The sequence below is a fragment of the Kogia breviceps genome, chromosome 13 (genome assembly GCF_026419965.1).
Source record: "Kogia breviceps isolate mKogBre1 chromosome 13, mKogBre1 haplotype 1, whole genome shotgun sequence".
NCBI lineage: Eukaryota > Metazoa > Chordata > Mammalia > Artiodactyla > Physeteridae > Kogia > Kogia breviceps.
Genome location: NC_081322.1, coordinates 47,180,226 through 47,198,365, shown reverse-complemented (window position 1 = coordinate 47,198,365; position 18,140 = coordinate 47,180,226). Strand labels below are relative to the sequence as shown.

Below are 18,140 nucleotides of genomic sequence, written 5' to 3'. Positions count from 1 at the left end.
AAAATTTTATGTTTTAAAAGTTTGGTATTACTTAAATATCAGAATTTGGCTTTTGTTTTAAATGTTTAAAATATATTTTAAAAACAAAAAGGTAAATAAGCAGAGAAATTACTTCTTTCAATTCCAACTCTACTTCGTTTAATTAATGCATGTTCAAATAAACAGTTTTTCTTAAAAGATTTCAAAATTGTTGAATGTAAAGGAAAAAAGAAGAAAGACACTATGGAAAAATCACAATTATGATGTTTATTTAGCAAAATAAATTGAAGAAAGTTTTCTATTAAAAAAAGTAAGAATCATATCCAAATTTTAGCTTCCCCATCTTCTTTGGTACTGAAATCACTGTTCAGGATATATTTATTTTGAAGTTAGTCATTGGGTCTATAACAGTTTTCCATAGAAGGAAAATAGAAAATTAAGTTACCTGTAATTGTCTCATTTATTGAATAACCAATGTGTGTGTAAAAGCAGTCAATTATGTGTATGCTGAAACCAACATCATCAAGGAAATTCATTCACAGATATATGTTTTCCACTGGAAATATATCTCAAATTTTTCAATAATCTTCTGCCATCATTTTACTACGTTATCTGAATAGTAACCCAATGTACAGATGCTGTTATTCACTTAACTCATTAATTACTCTCTAAGGAAGGTGACACCACCACACCAGGACTTATTAACATTTATTTTCAACATGACTGAAAATTTGTAAAACTTTGTAAAATTTCAAAATTTTACACCATTAAAATTTTTTTTCTGTATTCCTTAGAATTGTGTGCGTCAGTCTTTTCATAAAATAGTATCTGGAGATCGCTAACAGCATTAAATTAATATTAATAAAATCCAATTCTATCTAAGTCTTTTTCTCCTAAGAAGAAATATTACTTAAAACCAGACATTTTGTTCTTTTAAGAGCAGTATTATATGGACTGCTAATTCAGCCAAGCCACTTCCAGAAACGCCATGTGGCAACCAAGCTACTCTTATTCCTTTGATAAATTCTTTGCCTTTACCCATACTGATTTCTCCATGTCCCTGCTTTCTTGTGTGAATGTACCTTCCCCTTAATTTGCTAAAAGAATCTGAGAAAAAAAAATCCAGTAACAAACGAGGGCAATGATTTTATTTTTTGCACAGACTTGGGACCACAAAACGATCAAGCAATGTATAGCTTCAGTGCTAACACTGTGATTGGGAACAAGAAGAGTACAACCATAATAAAATACAGCTATCTATTAGAAGGACTGCATAAAGACATCTTTGGCCATGTAGGCTCTGGGCCCTCTGGAAATAAGTCAGTTGCATTGCCAACATGACAAAGAAAATAGCGATGTTCAAAATCAGGAACAGCCTGGTATACGAAGCAGACATTGCTGGGGCTCTGCTGCGGGTCGTCACCATCCGAGCCTGTCCGAACCGGCCTTTCATCAAATCACCATTTTTGTGTTTCTCGTATGTTACATCTGCAAAATCTAAAAGGTCTTTCATTTCTTCGTCTTCATCTATGGGCAGTTCTTTCTGTGCCAAAATCTGAGCTTTCTGTCGAATCTTCTTTTCATTGACTTCAATCTGTGCAAAAATATCAGGGACGGCATCCACAAATTTATAGCGCTTGCCTCCCCTTCGGTTTTTCTTGGACTTGCTTTGCTGCTGCTGCTGCTGCTGCTGCTGTGATATGGCAAAAATCCTGTCGATGGCCTCCTCAGTCTCTCTCTTATCTGAAAATCTCAGCAGGCGCTCAGCAGTCTTCCTAAAGCTGGCCGTGTTCCGGACTCGGGACAGGATCTGCTTCTCCAGCAGCTGGAACACTGGCTTAAAATGCTGCAGGTTCTGTTCCACAATAGCAGCGTAGTGCTTCACCTCGGGAACAACGGCGCTCTTGATGGCTGAACTCCAGTCAAAGAGAATTTTCTGACGGTCGGCAATGACCTGTGCCAAGGCCAGCTCTTCTGTGGTCTCACCCGTCCACAGGTAAGTGGCGTAGGCATGCTCGCTGGTGGCTATGAACACATCCAGTTGCTGAGAGTCTCCGTGGACGCTGAAGCTCTGAACGTCTACGGAGGGCCCTATGAAGAGGTAAGCTGCCCTGGTGATGGGACTTCGGAGGTGTGTGGTGACATTCACATAGTTGGTCCCGTTGTAGGGATAGCCCCGAGGGTATGTCACTGAAGCAAAGGTTCCTTTCTCACTGTAGCCAGTATCGTCCATCCAGTACATTTTATAGAGCCCATCTCGCTGCCTAATGAAAGCCCCATGGACCCCATCTACCACTGTCTCCTCAAAAGAAAAATCCACATTGTGGAAGAAGCTTGCTGCTGTCTCCAAGGGGCTGTCCTCTCCCAGGTGTATCTGATCCACGAGGAGGAGAAGCTGTGGATGCAGGAGGATCAGATTCCTCTGAACGTTCTTCAGGTGGAGCTGGGGGTTATAAGCGCCCACACCCTCTCCTCGGATGAAAACCACCCCATTTTTCTCCACTGCAGCAACAACTCTCCCCTGACAGCTAGCTGCCAGGTCATGCTTGTATTTAGACCATTTTGATGAACAGTCTTCTGTGACCTGACCTTCCCAGGGAGAAAAGCAGCTCTTGGACACAGCTGGGGAAAACATCAAAACATTGTTGAAGAAGGTGTACTTTGGCCCATAGAGAGCCTCAGTAATGAAAGGCACACCGTTGGGAGCAAAAGTAAAGGAGTTTTGATCAGGATGTTCATGCCCTGCATTAAAATTTCTCCAGCCTTTGATCCAGTCTTTGTATTTGTTTCTGTGGACAATGTCGTATATTGCACGTCCCCCAAGTTTTCCTGACTTGAAGGAAAGGAAAGATCTATTGATTTCTGCAGGCAGCGCACTTCCATACGTCACAACACCCCAGTCTTCAAAATAATGCAATGCTGGGGTGCCAAAATCTGGAGGGGGGACAGATTTCAAGCTGGCATCATACCTGAAAGAATCAATTTTTAAAAATCAAATGGTTCTCTGATAGAAGTGAAAGGAACACAGCAGAGCTGCAAGGCCACACGGCAACGTGGCTGGAGGAAACAACATAAAAACGCCACCCAGAGCACCGGCAGCGTAGACTGTATTAGGGGCATTTCTGAAAACACCCACAATATAATCAGCATGTGTAGGGGCCTGCCCTCGGTGAATGGGAGAGGAGTGTGTCTTTGCAACTGTGAAGGGTTTGAGCCGGAAATGACAGCTACTGATAAGCACTACGTGGACCCTCTTCACATAATGATTTCAGAACTGCCACCCAAACGACTGCGGCTCATAGAATTAAGCAGCTCATCTAAACCTCTAGTTGAGGGGCTCCTATTCTAGGAAACCACATGTTAGGATTTGGACTCTAGCAATCCTTGAGTGCTAAGGAAGCACTGTCCCGCAAACAACTGATATTACTGAAAGTTTGGTAGAGTACTTTTTTCCCCCTCTAAAAAAATAAATTTAAATAGAATCGAATTTCACATATTAGATAAAAGTTACTGCCAATACCACATCTAAGAATATGAATGGATGAAATTCAGGAAATGATCTAACAGTGGAGGATCTATGATCATGCCACCCACTGCCTAGCCCGATTCCAAGGTTTTGTTTGTTTTAATCTGCAGATGATGTCATGCTTTTTTGGATATGTTTCTTATTTTAATTTATGATGTTTATTATCAAAGTAAGATAATAATTCACATTAAACTTTCACCGTGATGAAGAACACAGGTTTTGATTCAGGAAGGCTCCAAAAAGAATAATGAAGATGACTGTTCACTTTTGGTGATCTGAGACAACAGCCTTGACAGGTTCATATGATTTGCTGCTCAGGGAAGAAAGGCTCTAAGATACTTTTTCTCTAAAGTGAATCAGTCACCTATGGTAGAGTTAATCTTATTGATATTTATCTGATTTGGGCTGTTTTGTCTTTTGTTCTGGAGTCTCAGTTACGGACAGCAGCAATTGTCTCTCTGCTTCAGTCTAGTATGGTGTTGGCTTAATGATGATGATTTAACAAATCCAGAAACAAGTGGAACTGGCCATCCTCCTCTCAGGTTTTGGTCAGTTTTCATATTCCCATAAAGGCACTTTCTGAATCAACTTAGACTTAGCATTAATCTGACTCCTAAAATCAGCTTTATAGAGCTCTCTTGTTTATTTACGGGTAAGTGAAAAACACTATTAAGTAATTACTTCAAATACATAAAAGGAGCCAAGAATGGCTGCATGTTAATATATGCAGTTCATCTGTGAAGATAGTTTTTAAAAATGCTGGTTAGGGCTTCCCTGGTGGCGCAGTGGTTGAGAGTCTGCCTGCTGATGCAGGGGACACAGGTTCGTGCCCCGGTCCGGGAAGATCCCACGTGCCGCAGAGCAGCTGGGCCCGTGAGCCATGGCCGCTGAGCCTGTGCGTCCGGAGCCTGTGCTCCGCAATGGGAGAGGCCACAGCGGTGAGAGGCCCGCGTACCGCAAAAAAAAAAAAAAAAAAAAAAAAAAAAAAAGCTGGATAAATTATGACAGTTACCACTTTACTAACTTTTTTCCCCTCTTAATTGTTTAATTTTTTTTTTTTTTTTTTTTTTTTTTGTAAATGAAAAGAAGCAATCAAACCACGGAAGCTTACTTTGGAGTTGAATGCAAATTTCAGTAGCTTGAAAAGACATCAGGGATTAATGATTAACCAGTTCCCTGTAATTTTTATTTTAATTTATTGGATGCCAAAAATGTATTTGGCAGTACTTTAAAAAGGAGAGCCTGGCTTCTCCTTCTAGGCTTAGAAGATTAAGGCAAAAAAATTACATGGTTCTTTTATTATCAAAGTAAAACTGTCAAATACTGTCACCACTTTTAAATAGTTTTGAAAATCTGGCAACAGCTTTGCTATTAGAAGATTATAATGCTCCATTTATCAAAACAAAACATTTTACTACTTTTATTTTTGGTGTGATTATCAGAATAACTCAGTCTAAATTTCATGGGTTTTCTCTTTATATGATTTCAAAAATGAGGTAAATCAAAACATGCATATCTGGGAAATAATGTGAACCTAGGATTCTAATACATGAAAAGCAAAAACTTCAAAGAGTAACTAGATCTTAAATGGAAGGAAATGTTTCTAACAGAATTTCAAAACTGTGATATGAATTGAATTGAAGCTGCGAGTACGTAGGTGGCATGGAGAAACGTAGGTGGCATGGAGAAAGTGTTAAAAAGTAGATTAGTTTTTCTTTTTTAATGCAAAAAAATTAGCACACTATACCCGCGGGTACAATTTCTCTTTAAAGCCAGTACAAGGTAGCATACCAGAGAAATTCTGTGTGAAGCGTACACCAGCGCTGCCCTTTGGAAGGCGTCCCTGGACCTTCCATCACACGGTTCCTTCTGATCTGGTCAGCCAACCAGTTACCACTGCCGTTACGCATGACAAATTTATCCAGGAACACTAATTGGCTTTCTGGACCATAAAACCAGTTGTAATTTGAGTCTGCAATAGCCACGGTTCTTTGAAACCCTGGGGAAAGAAGTTTGACAGAATTAAGATAAGTTTAAAACTGCCTACTTCCATAAAGACCCAAACAATGATTCTCAATCCTGGTTCCAAATTAGACTCAATTGTGTACCTTGGATAAAAATAAGAAACAAAAAACCACCATGCCCTCACTCTACCCCAGGCCAGTTAATCAGAATCCTTCTAAAAGTCTTCCACAAACCTGTGTGCAAGTTTGTCATGTGGCAACTTGTCTTTGGTAATGGAAACAACTATTAATGCTTACGCCTGTTGCCTACCTTCCTCATTTTCTAATGTCCACACTACATGCAAATATAATTGCATGGATACATGGGAGATCTATCCTCTTGTGCATGGTGAGTCCCTGAACCTGGAATCAGCACTAGCTTTCCCACCAACTCATCCCACATCCCAGACCAAGATAATAACATAAGGCGCTTCAACTTAGCATCCAATACAGCAGAAACTATAAGGCTTCGGGGAGAAACTGAGTATCTATAGGAAGAAAACGAAACAATTCCAGAGAAGGTCCTGCCTGTATGTACTATTAGAAGTTGAAGAAAAGAGAGAAAATGTAAAGATCATACTGGAATAGGTCAGAAAAACAAATGTAGGTAAGACCAGATAATGCTCCAGGCATTCTTGAAAAAGAAGAATGGGAGAAAATTCTGGGTCAGACAGGAATAATCGTTACTAGAATAGCCATTGTAGAGAAAATAAAAAAGAAATGTTGTTGAGAACAGACTGACAACACAGAATCCCTTCTAAAAATGACTGCATGACCATATTTATATGATTTACAGCAAATGTTTTTGCTTCTAGAAGTTTAGTAAACTCTCGTCCAAGTAAATCTTACTATAAAATGTGATTTTCTGAATCTACTAACCTGTATCTTAAAAGCAGATGGGATGTTTTATTACTCTGAATCCCCTGCCTATTATAAGGCCTGGCACATAAATGTTCAATAAAGGTTGTTTTACTAATTGACACAAATACATGATTTTTCCTCTTAGAGGTGCTCATATTGTCTTTTCCACCTTAGGGAGTAGCCACATACATAGTTCACAGCAAACCCAAGCCCTGATGTGACTGGCTGTTAGAACTCAGATCAAATTACAAAGCACTGAGACCTCTTAAAGGCCCTTGCTTTAGATGGCCTTTGTTTTTTTTTTTTTTTTTTTTTGCGGTACCCGGGCCTCTCACTGTTGTGGCCTCTCCCGTTGCGGAGCACAGGCTCCGGATGCGCAGGCTCAGCGGCCATGGCTCACGGGCTTAGTTGCTCCGCGGCATGTGGGATCTTCCCGGACCGGGGCACGAACCCGTGTCTCCTGCATCGGCAGGCGGATTCTCAACCACTGCGCCACCAGGGAAGCCCTAGATGGCCTTTGTTTACCAAGGTAAACTAAAGATAAAAGAGGCCTCTCCTCCATGCTTAAGGATAACCAAAACAATAGGGTTCCGCATGTTGAGTCTAAACTAAATTTTTCTAAACTAAACATGGTTCTTTTGTTCTGCAGTATTTTTTTGATAACTAATCCAATAATGGAGATTCTATCCATTCCATGTGTATATAACCAGAGCAAAAAGATTTGAAAACTGGACTGTTTGCTGTAGGTCTAGAATCATTCAACTAAAAAATTGCATTTCACTGAGGGAAAACCCACCCTGATGAAAATTCACCTCCTAAACTTTTTCTAACACCATAGTCCTGTTTAGAAATAAGGAGAGTTATAGGCTGTCCTAGAAATGAATAAACTCATTATATATATATGTGTGTGTGTGTGTGTGTGTGTGTGTGTGTGTGTGTGTGTGTGTGTGAGCCAGTTCTCTTAAAAGGCTAAGTTACATAGCAACGAGAAATTAGAAGTTTCACAGAAATTCATTTTTTTCTTTTTTTTTTTTTTAAATTTTAAGCCGTGTTGCGTGGCACGTGGGTCTTAGTTCCCCAACCAGGGATCGAACCCACATCCCCTGTAGTGGAAGAGCAGAGTCTTAACCACCGGACCACTGGGGAAGTCCCGGAAATTCATTTTTTTGTTTGCTTTCTATATCTTATACCATTTATTTCCATAAAATATTTTGAGTATTAACACATTATTGACCAGGGGATTTCTTGCAGAAACTAACGCCTGTGCCTGTAATACGTTTCTGGTCAAAAATGTGTTAAGAGAATACTAAACCCCCAATTTAAATATGTAGATGTAATCTTTCTTTTGAATCATGTTTGTATAGTTTGGAAGAAAACATTTAAAAGTAAAATAGGATCAATTAGGCATCACACATAAAGGAAAATTAACATGTAATCATAAGTATTTTTGTTTTGTTTAGATTCATGAAAATGAGTTTGTATATGTACCCAAGTTTGTACACATACAAAAATAAAAGTACTGTGGAGGCTACAAATTATATTTGATCTGTTAAGCTCTAAGCTTTATAATACCTAAATCACAAATCTTCACATTAACTCTCCAAATATTCCTGGCTATATACAACTCGAATTATTCTTTGATTTTAAAAATATCCCTTTAACCTCAACATGGCTCAAATCCCACGTTTCTTTTCTTAGTCTAGTCCATCTTCATAATCCAAAATATTACAGTAGTTTAATGTTTTCCCACTTTTAAGTCCTCACTGTACCTGGCAGGATGGTTCTATACATAAATGCAAAATGTTGTTTAAGCCATGGGTGGCCAAAATGGTTGATGTCAAAGTGCCTCTGAACAAGAAACATATACTGGAAGAGTGATCTAGTGGTGTAGCTGCCATATGCAACTCCTTCATAGAGGGAGCCATCTGTCACCTCTCGGAGCAAGACAAGAGACTTCTCCATGATGGTCAGAACTTGTTTGGTCCATAAGTAAGCTTCTTGAAGATACCCTGAAAGATGAAAACACATGGAAACAATGACTAAGGCTGTAACAAACTAAAAACAAAAATACGGCCAAATAAAACCCTCTGAGTTATCTGACCAGTTGATACTGCAAACGCATTTTGTAAAACTCTCACTTATCAACATTATAAATAACATCCTGCTAGTCCAGGTTTATGATGAGTCCATGATCTAAGTTAAGAAGTTCTTGGGCTTCCCTGGTGGCGCAGTGGTTGAGAATCCGCCTGCCGATGCAGGAGACACGGGTTCGTGCCCTGGTCCGGGAAGATCCCACATGCCGCGGAGCAACTAAGCCCGTGAGCCATGGCCGCTGGGCCTGCGCGTCCGGAGCCTGTGCTCCGCAACGGGAGAGGCCACAACAGTGAGAGGCCCGCATACCGCAAAAAAAAAAAAAAAAAAAAAAAAAAAAAAAAAAAAAGAAGTTCTTGAATACGGGTCATTTATTAATTAAAGACAAACCTTCAAATAAGTATCAGTCATTTCATAATCTTTAATAAACTGAAACCACACCACATCTAAGATTACAAATTGCACATACTTTATGTCTGCAAGAAAGGATCTGTACATTGAGACTTTTACTCAATTTTTCTAGAAAACACTGTTTGAAAATATTTTTGAAGTTTTCCACTTCACAAACACTGTCACCATTATTTTACAGAATTTTTAATGAGCTGCAAATACTATAAATGCTAAATGAATAGTCTCCAATGCGCCCTGTTCTTAGAAGACCATACCTCATCCTTTACGTGGTTTTAGATTCCACAGCATTGGAAGAGGCAGCACGGTGGGGTGGAGAGACCATTGGAGTAGCAGTCTAAAGGTGACAAAAATCAACTGGGAGTCCCTAATCTGCCAAAAAGGAGCCACATGATTTTGTTCAAGCACTTCTTCAACCTGCCACGTTTTACAATTTCCCCAGCTGAAAATTAAAGGTCTAAAATTTTTTCTAAAATCCTTTTGACTTGGAAATGCTATCTTCCTATAATTCTTGTGAGACGAGCATTTAGGCAACAGTAACAATTCCTCACATTTCGTAACATTTATAATTTACACAGCACCGAACATAATCTTACTTAATCCTTTTAACAACTCAATTATGCATTATTACCCCAAAATTACAGAAAGGTTGACTTTTCCTCTGGCACATGACTAAAAACGAACAGAGCTTCGATCTGAACCTAGGTCTTTAGATTTAAGGTTTGTTTTGTTTGCTTGTATTTAAAATACACAACCCCGAAGCATAAAATTAAGCTCCCTGCCTCCTAATGAGTGGACTTTTGTTGTATCACTCCCAGAGACGTGTGTGTGATCATCCATGCTGAACCCTCAACCACAGTCTACTAGGTGGGCTGGGTATGGGGGCTTCCAGAGGCCCAGGTACCATCAGGTACCTCCCAGCCTAAATCCAAGGTTCCAGGCTAAGTAAGACCAAGCTCTCATCTCATGGGGGTGCAGCACCATTTTCAGGCTCTGCTGTGCAGAGGTTACTGTTAATTGTACACTGGCTCCTTCTCCAATCCAGCTCCACACCTGACCTGCCAGCCTTCTGGATAGTTTTCAATTTCCATTAGTCATTAGAGTTTAAAATCTCAATCATCCTCATCTTTTTTCTCTCTGTAGCCTCCATCTCCAATCAGATAACAATGCGACTGATGTTTATAATTAGAACTGCTACTCACTGCTCCCCAGATATTACCTGATTTTCCTTATAAAAACCCTATTCATGAGACGAGGCAATGTCTACCTTTGTAAACTTCAAATCTGTCAATACGAGGTACCAATATTGTTGTTACTGATGCTCTGCCCTGTGTTTTTTTCCATCATCCATACACCTTGCCTGGAATGTTCATTATTTTCAGTTATCCATATCCTACCCATCCTTCAAAGTTCCATTAACCATCTCAAACTCGCCTAAAGAACCTTGTTCTGAATTCAAACTTAATACACTCGTTTGATATTTAATCATAACTTCATGATCCTCCTTCTTTCATTCCGTGGTAATATTAGAAGTATGGTGTAGTCATTTAAACATTTCACACCTGTCTTCTTTCCAACTGATTTATAAACTGCATACATGTGACCCTGTGGGCCCAGTATCCTAAGCCTTAAGACAAGGTTAGAAGAACAGAGGAAAAATCCTAACTCTCTCACTGCTGAAATTTAATGAGTCCAGCAGGAGCTACATCTGACTAAGCTACCTCAGTCAGTATCTACAAGGCTGCTCTGAGAACATGGAATTATGGGCACAGCATGGCTGAGGTAGCTTCTAAAGTTAGAGCGAGGCTGCCAAGAAAGCCGGGGCTATAAGTCTGATTATTAACTGAGATGTGCAGGACCAGAGACTTCACTCCTCCTTTTGTCCCATCTTCTTAGAAATGTGTGTGCTGCTTATGGAATGGCTCTGGGAGAGTGCCTCCCAGAGCAACCCATTACTTTACTCAGAAAACAAAGGCATGTGAAAACTCCTGCCAGAAAAAAATTCAAATTTTGACCCAATTCGAGCCAGTATTTTAGGTGCCTGCTTAATATCTGGAACAATTTTATCTACTGTGAAGAATGAAGAAATAAGCTCTATTCCTGTTGGTAACGAACTAAAAATTTATCTAAGGAAATAAAACTGTACTAGACTAAAACTCAAGGCCCCAAGCTGCAATCCAGCTCACTCCAAGGTTCTTTTTTTTTTAGATGTTGGGGGTAGGAGTTTATTAATTAATTTATTTATTTTTGCTGTGTTGGGTCTTCGTTTCTGTGCGAGGGCTTTCTCTAGTTGTGGCAAGTGGGGACCACTCTTCATCGCGGTGCGCGGGCCTCTCACTATCGCGGCCTCTCTTGTTGCGGAGCACAGGCTCCAGACGCGCAGGCTCAGTAGTTGTGGCTCACGGGCCCAGTTGCTCCACGGCATGTGGGATCCTCCCAGACCAGGGCTCGAACCCATGTCCCCTGCATTAGCAGGCAGATTCTCAACCACTGCGCCACCAGGGAAGCCCCTCACTCCAAGGTTCTTTCCACCAATTCATGATACTGTCTTTCCACAGGGCTGTGGATTTATGAATGGTTTGATGGTAGGTGTTCACATGGCTTACCTCTTGACTTTTAAAATTTCATTTGTTTTTGTGAGAGTGGGGAGCTAGCATGAAAATTTACCCTCTTAATCAAGCTTTCCTTAAGTTACTAAAATTGAACTTCTATTCTGAGAGAGGTAACAAAATATAGTGGAAAGACAATGAAGTTTGAGTTTGGCTAGAACTGGGTCCAAATCCCAGCTACCTTATATGGTTGATGTGAGAATTAAATAAAATATGGACAAAGATTAGCACATGCCATATGTTCAATTAATTTTAGTTTCTTTTCTTCTAAGACCTAATTAAAAGTGATGGTTCATATGACAAGGGAGAAAGCTAGGCTTGGGTAAAATCTGATGCTGGATAATGTGCAAAATGCTTACTAATTCTTATGGGGAATATAATCAAGAGTTAAACTCTTTTAGACCTGTCGGTTATGAGTGTATATTTAATTCTAACAACTCACTGTGATCTTAGGGTTGTTCTTCATAAACATAATCTTATTTAGTCATTTACAGACTTCCACAGGAGTTGTAATTAAGTCAGAATTACAAGAACAAAGAAAATGCAATATTAGCAATTACGTAATACAATAAGGTAAAGCATTTATACGATCCACAAAAGTCAATTCCAAATTTGACCTGAATGATGTAGATTGATAGTTTTAAAGTCTTTTGAGGGACAAAAAAAGTAGTGCTGTAATGATACACACCTGTGTATGAGGACTATTCAGTTCACATAATAAACCATCTGTTCAGCTTTTTTTTTTTTTTTTTTTTTTTTTACGGTACGCAGGCCTCTCACTGTTGTGGCCTCTCCCGCTGCGGAGCACAGGCTCCGGACGCGCAGGCTCAGCGGCCATGGCTCACGGGCCCAGCCGCTCCGCGGCATGTGGGATCTTCCCGGACCGGGGCACGAACCCGTGTCCCCTGCATCGGCAGGAGGACTCTCAACCACTGCACCACCAGGGAAGCCCTGTTCAGCTTTTAAAAACTCTATCCAGGCTGGCTGCCTTCACTGTCAAAAATCTTTGGAAAAAGCAAGATTCACCACTGATCCTGTGCTGTAAGGATATGGTTTGGGACAATCAAACGCCATACTCAAGTAACCTTCAGGCTAATATAACAAGCAAAAATGAGGAAAGAGATGTCTCTCAACTCTTCAAGAGGTATCCCAGATATTACTTCATCTTAGGGGTTTAGTTAGGATCCAAGCATGAACATATACTTAGGCTAGTTATATAAATGCTTTGCTCACAACATGGTAACTACAACTGATGTCAGTCAGCTCAGGCATCCCGTCGGTGTGTCCGTACGCACCTTGATTCATCAGGACTAGGCTTCCTGTGAGCAAAGCCATGCAGTTGGTGGGCTGATGATTGTGCAGGTATTGAAATCCCCATCCTCTCCTGTATGAAGTTTCATACATATATCCCGAGGCATTAGCAATCACTTCAAGAAACCTCTCCTGTTGTGTCTTGCTCAGGTAGTTGTACAAGAAGTCATAGGCAGTGGCAAAACCAACCAGGGAGTGAGCGAGTGGGACTTCATCCCAAGGAGCATCTTTCACCAACCTGTAAAGGAAAAGAAGCCACGCAAATGAGTGCCACCAGGCTCACAGCCCTCATCACACTTTTAAGGTGTCTATTTCTCAGAACTAAAGGACACAAGTGAAGATACAATCCAAAAGGTTTAATGACACAAAAGATAGATTTCCCTCCACATAAGACACAAGCATAAAGTTTGTCTAATGTGACAATTACAGAGTTAACACTCTTCTCTCTCCAGCTTCTGGCAACATCAAGATGTTGAGATTTTTTTTACTTTGGACTTTTCTCTTTACTCTTCATGAGAGGTAGAAGAATATATACAAAGAGATCGAAAGCACATAACATGTCGTGGCAGAGCAGAATTCTCCGGAGTACCCATTAACTACTGCTCGCTTTCCCCTTTCTACCTGCAGTAGGGTTCTCAGTTCTGTTCTATGGCTGCTGTGCTGAAACTGTCCAACATGTATGTCCAACATGTACGTATATCCTATCTTATTTCCCACGGGCTGGTCAAGGTGAAGGTACCACGGTGTACAGTTTGGGACCTCTCAATCTAGACAGACCCACTTGGTCAATGCCATGATGAGGAGAGTGGCTAAAACGCTGGTGTAAGGGAGTAAAATGAGCTGATTCTAACTCAGATTTCTGCGTCTCATTTTTTTCTCATAGAATGAACTGCACTGCCTTTAAGGTTCACCAAGTACTTTTCAGGGAAGTCTATAAAAGCTGACCTGTGAAGTATTAAACTGTCATTTGCTAGGAAACCAAATTTCTGCTTGACTTGCTACCTAATTCTGCAAGTACATTAATAGTGTGTGGCCTGCATTACACAGGAAGCTAAAAAGGATCTTTCGCAATCACAGTTCTAGGGAATTATCCAGAAAACCCTCCCTATCTGTTCAGGATGTATTTGAGTAATCTCTAAAAGAGGGAAACAAATGAAGGGTGTGCTGTACTTGCGGGAGGTAGAAGAAAGCTCTCAATTAGGGATTAAACTAAAGCTTAACGTTTCTATGCCAGAGCCTCTTTTCGGCAAACTAGTGAAGCCTCAGCCTGTTTCTCAATATGTTTTAAAATTCATAACATATAATACATAAGGGTACCTGGAAAGGTATTACTTTGAAATATTACTATCAGTACAGATATTTTTTAAAATTGTGATATATGTGCTTCTTTATTAAGGCATTAAAATACGAGATTTAATGGCAGGGATAGTAACTATGATAATGTATAAGTAGTGATGAGCATAAATAATATTTTGAGAGGTACACAGTAACTGAATGTGACATGAAAATATCTGTGACAAAGTTACAGGTTCTCCTGATATTACTATAATTGGTTATCCAGATTTATGATTTAGAAGAGATGCTAAAATTTCAGTTAGAGTTAGTGAAAATTAAGATGCGGTATTTCTCCCATACTATTTCTCCCATACAAACCCCACAGACCCTAGGTTAAGAATACTTAAAATGTTCTGAGAGACTACTTCTTCTAGACTGTGCTCCTTTTTCAGGAGTTTATATTAAAGACCTGATCTTAGTAAGGCCTTCTCTGCTCACTCTGTCAGAACTTCAGCATTACTCCCCAACTCACAGCACTTCATTTGCCTTCCTCACTTTTTTGTCCTCCTAGCGTTTAAGTATGTGCATGTATATGCATATGTATATGTATATGTTTGTGTACACGTATCCCCTACTAGAACTGAAGTTCTACAAGGGCAGGGTCATCTATCTTTTCTTCTCTGTTGTATTCACTATTGGATTCCCAATCCTACAACAGTGTCTGGCACACAGGAGACTTTCAATAAGTATTTTGGGGAAGAAAGAAAAAAATGAAAGAACAAGCCTATAAAACTAGGCTACACCGTTGACAATGAATATGTGATGATTAAGAAATCAGAAATTTGGAAGAATCCCTTGGTATTTAACAATAACTTCAGTGTTTGGTTAGCTGTGCTAGTGATACAGCCTGGTGCTAAAATGACTCAAGTTGATGAGCTTCTTAACCAGTTGGCCACGGACAAAGCTGCCTTGCTAGTCAGCTGGCCAGTGTGTGTACTGGTTGTAAACAGACTATGAAGAGTGTGAATTAATTCCCTGCTTCTAGGGAAAAAAACAACTCAGACTGTAAGCTCACTGCCAGGGAGTTAGAAATGCAATCTTCACTGACTTATAGTGATTGGGGAAGCAGGCAGAGACTCCAAGGCATTTTTTCCCTGTGTCTCTGCACCATGTCATCTATAAATGACAGCACATACACGTAGCCATGATATGGCTGGCATCCATGGGCTGCTACCATCTACTGAGCCCTGACACGTCTGATACATCAATGAACTTATTTTTTATAGATAAAAGAACATTTAATTGTTCTTCAGGAAATATTACTATGCAATTTGTGAGACAGTTTCTAAGTTCCCACATATAGTTGCTTACTCCAAGCAGTTTCCAATTCAGCAGAATCCTAGCACACTGATTTAAAAAAAAAAAAAAAAGAGTTCCTGGTACCATCAGGTGCATCACTACATCATTATGAAATCTGATCTGTAATAGCTACATTTCTAAGAGGTTACCTAGATTCTTTACCAATACATTCTTACCCACCTTCATCTTCAGACACAGAGAGTAATTATGGATGAGACTATATTTTACTGTCATGGAAACCAAAGGAAACTTGCTTCTAGCTCATGAATAGTAGCAAAGGAACTACCGTATTCAATGTGGTCCTAACTAGCGGTTACAAAAACTACTAAAGAAGCATGTTAAGAATCACAAAAAAAGATACAGGTATTAATTTATGAATTTTATTTCAGCTTAAAATATTTATATGTACATATTTACCAATCTTTTGAAGGGGAGCTAAAAGCCTTGTCTTTGAATGTGGGTCTACGGATCAGTGTCATTGTTTTTCCCTGCAAAGAACACATATAACACATCATCACAATTTCCAGCCTTGGTTTCTTTAACATAGGAAGAAAGAAATTAAAGATACTTGTGAAGGAATATAGAATCCTTCCAGACCTTTATGAGTTTTTCCCTAAACTTTTACTAATCTCATCCACATTAAATTATGACAGCAAATTTTTTATAGTAAGTCATTCCAAAGCATTTAAGTTGGTTTTAGAAATATTAGTTCTTTCTTATAAACTCACACTTATTCTATTTGTTTAATATTATTAAAATTGTGTAATTACAGGTATTAGTGAAAGTGGCATAAACTGGTTTGAGAACAAATACAAGTGACATTTGCTAAGCACATAATTCTACGGGTGGCAACAGAAATTAATGGACACAGCCTTGACATTCAGCAGTCTCTGAGAGCTGCTGCCAGTTATACAAGGAATGGAGGTTAATTTCATTGGCAAGTCAGTTAAGAGGTGGTTAGTGAAGAAAATTAAGTAAGTTAAGAGGAGGTTAGTTAGGAAACTTTTTACTGTATTCCTCTTTTTATAAGCTATACTTTCCCCTGTTTAGAGAGCTGTTCTTAAATTAAGGTCCATGGACCCCTGGGGTCTCTGAGACTCTTTCAGGGGATCCATGACTAAAAATTATTCTCATAATAATATAAAGATGTTATATGTTGATATTTGCACTGATGGTGCAAAAGTACTAGTGGGTTAAAAATGTTGGCATCTTAGCAAGAATCCAGGCAGGGGCACTAAACTGCTCTAGTAATCCTTGTATGATTCTGCATACTGCTGCGCACTCTAAGTTTAAAAACAAAAAAAGCCAGGTTCACTTAAGAATATCCTTCATAAAGTGGTAAAAATGATTAATTTTATAAAATCTCAACTTTTTAGTTTATATCTTTCTAATACCCCATGTGATGAAATGGGAAGTATGTAAAAAGCACTATCCGTAGCAAAGTAAATAACTATCATGAGGAGAAGAAATTGTGCATTTAGTTGAGAGTGGAACTAGCTCCTTACTTTTTCATGAAACATCATTTTTACGTGAGAGAATGACCAACTGACAAATTACAGTTTTTTAGACTTGGGTATTTAAGTGGAAGTCTTTTTGAAAAAAGGAAGCCTGCCAGTTCAAGAAAAACTGAAAGGTTTTGTTGACAATGACAAAATTTGAGCTTTCAAGCAAAAAAAAAAAAAAAAAAGAATTTTGGAAAAATTGTATTGCTATCATGAGCTTAAAAGTTTACCAATACTTTAAGACTTTTCTGACGAGGTCAGTGATAACAAGTGTGATTTATTTTTGTATTATATAACTAAATGCATCAACATTTGGAAGATGGGAATAGCTCAGCGAATAAACATTCAAATAAAAAAGGCATATTAAAAAACCATACAAAGATAAAAGATTCATTATAAGTGCAAAACATACTAATGGATTTTTTACCAATTAAAATATATGAGGAATTTTATTAACTAACATGGTTTCAGATTCCACATTGAAACTAACTTTTATAATCCAGATTCCACATAGAACTAACTTTTACAAAACTACCACTTGTCAAGTTCTAGTACAGTAGCAAAGAAAACTGTCATAATTATCTGAAAAGACTCTTCAAATACTCCTCCCTTTTCAGTCAGATGTCTGTGTGAAGATGGATTTTCTTCATATTTTCAACTGAAGCACTATATCGCAACAAACTGAGTACAGAAGAAGATATGCAAGATTTGCAAAAGTATAAAACAATGATCTCCTTCACACTATTTTGTCTCCAAAAATCTAGTTATTTTTTGCCTAAAAATATGTTATCTATGTTAATATTAAATGGATTTATTTTTCAAGAGAATGAATACATATTAAAAAATGTTTTTTAGTTTTAATTTCTAGTATGGTAAATTTCAATAGGTATAGCCCACATAAACAAAGCTCTTTGATGTCTGATGTCCTCATTAATTTTTAAGAGTGTAAAAGAGTTCTGAGTCCAAAACATTTAAAATCTGCTGCCTAGAATATTTCCAAAGGTGAATTTATGTGAAACAGAATGATGTGAACATAGAAAGAAACTATTAATTGCCTGGGTTGGGGTGCATGGTATTGGTGGAGAAAGGCATAGGGTTTACCATGATGTGCCATTTCCATAAATCAAGTTGTGACTGTAAAAGGAAGAGACATAAAAACCTTTCCAAAATTTAGTAGTTTCACTAATCAGAATTTTTATAACAATTTCATGTGGAT

At 38.8% G+C, this 18,140-nt stretch overlaps 1 protein-coding gene across 5 annotated transcripts in view; it reads right to left on the bottom strand.

Moving 5' to 3' along the window:
- Positions 1-227: 227 nt before the first annotated feature.
- DSE (dermatan sulfate epimerase) overlaps positions 228-18,140 on the bottom strand; it is a 73,918-nt gene continuing 56,005 nt past the window's right edge. For 3 of the 5 annotated variants that reach the window (XM_059082909.2, XM_059082910.2, XM_059082912.2), the window contains 4 exons: positions 12,773-13,026; positions 8,139-8,378; positions 5,297-5,504; positions 228-2,948 (listed from right to left, as the gene is read on the bottom strand). In XM_059082909.2, the coding sequence (XP_058938892.1) occupies positions 1,184-2,948; positions 5,297-5,504; positions 8,139-8,378; positions 12,773-13,026 (2,467 nt within the window). In that variant the 3' untranslated portion in view covers positions 228-1,183. Of the gene's footprint in view, positions 2,949-5,296; positions 5,505-8,138; positions 8,379-12,772; positions 13,027-15,839; positions 15,911-18,140 lie in introns of all 5 variants that reach the window. The other 2 variants (XM_067011700.1, XM_059082911.2) reach the window with 1 other exon arrangement.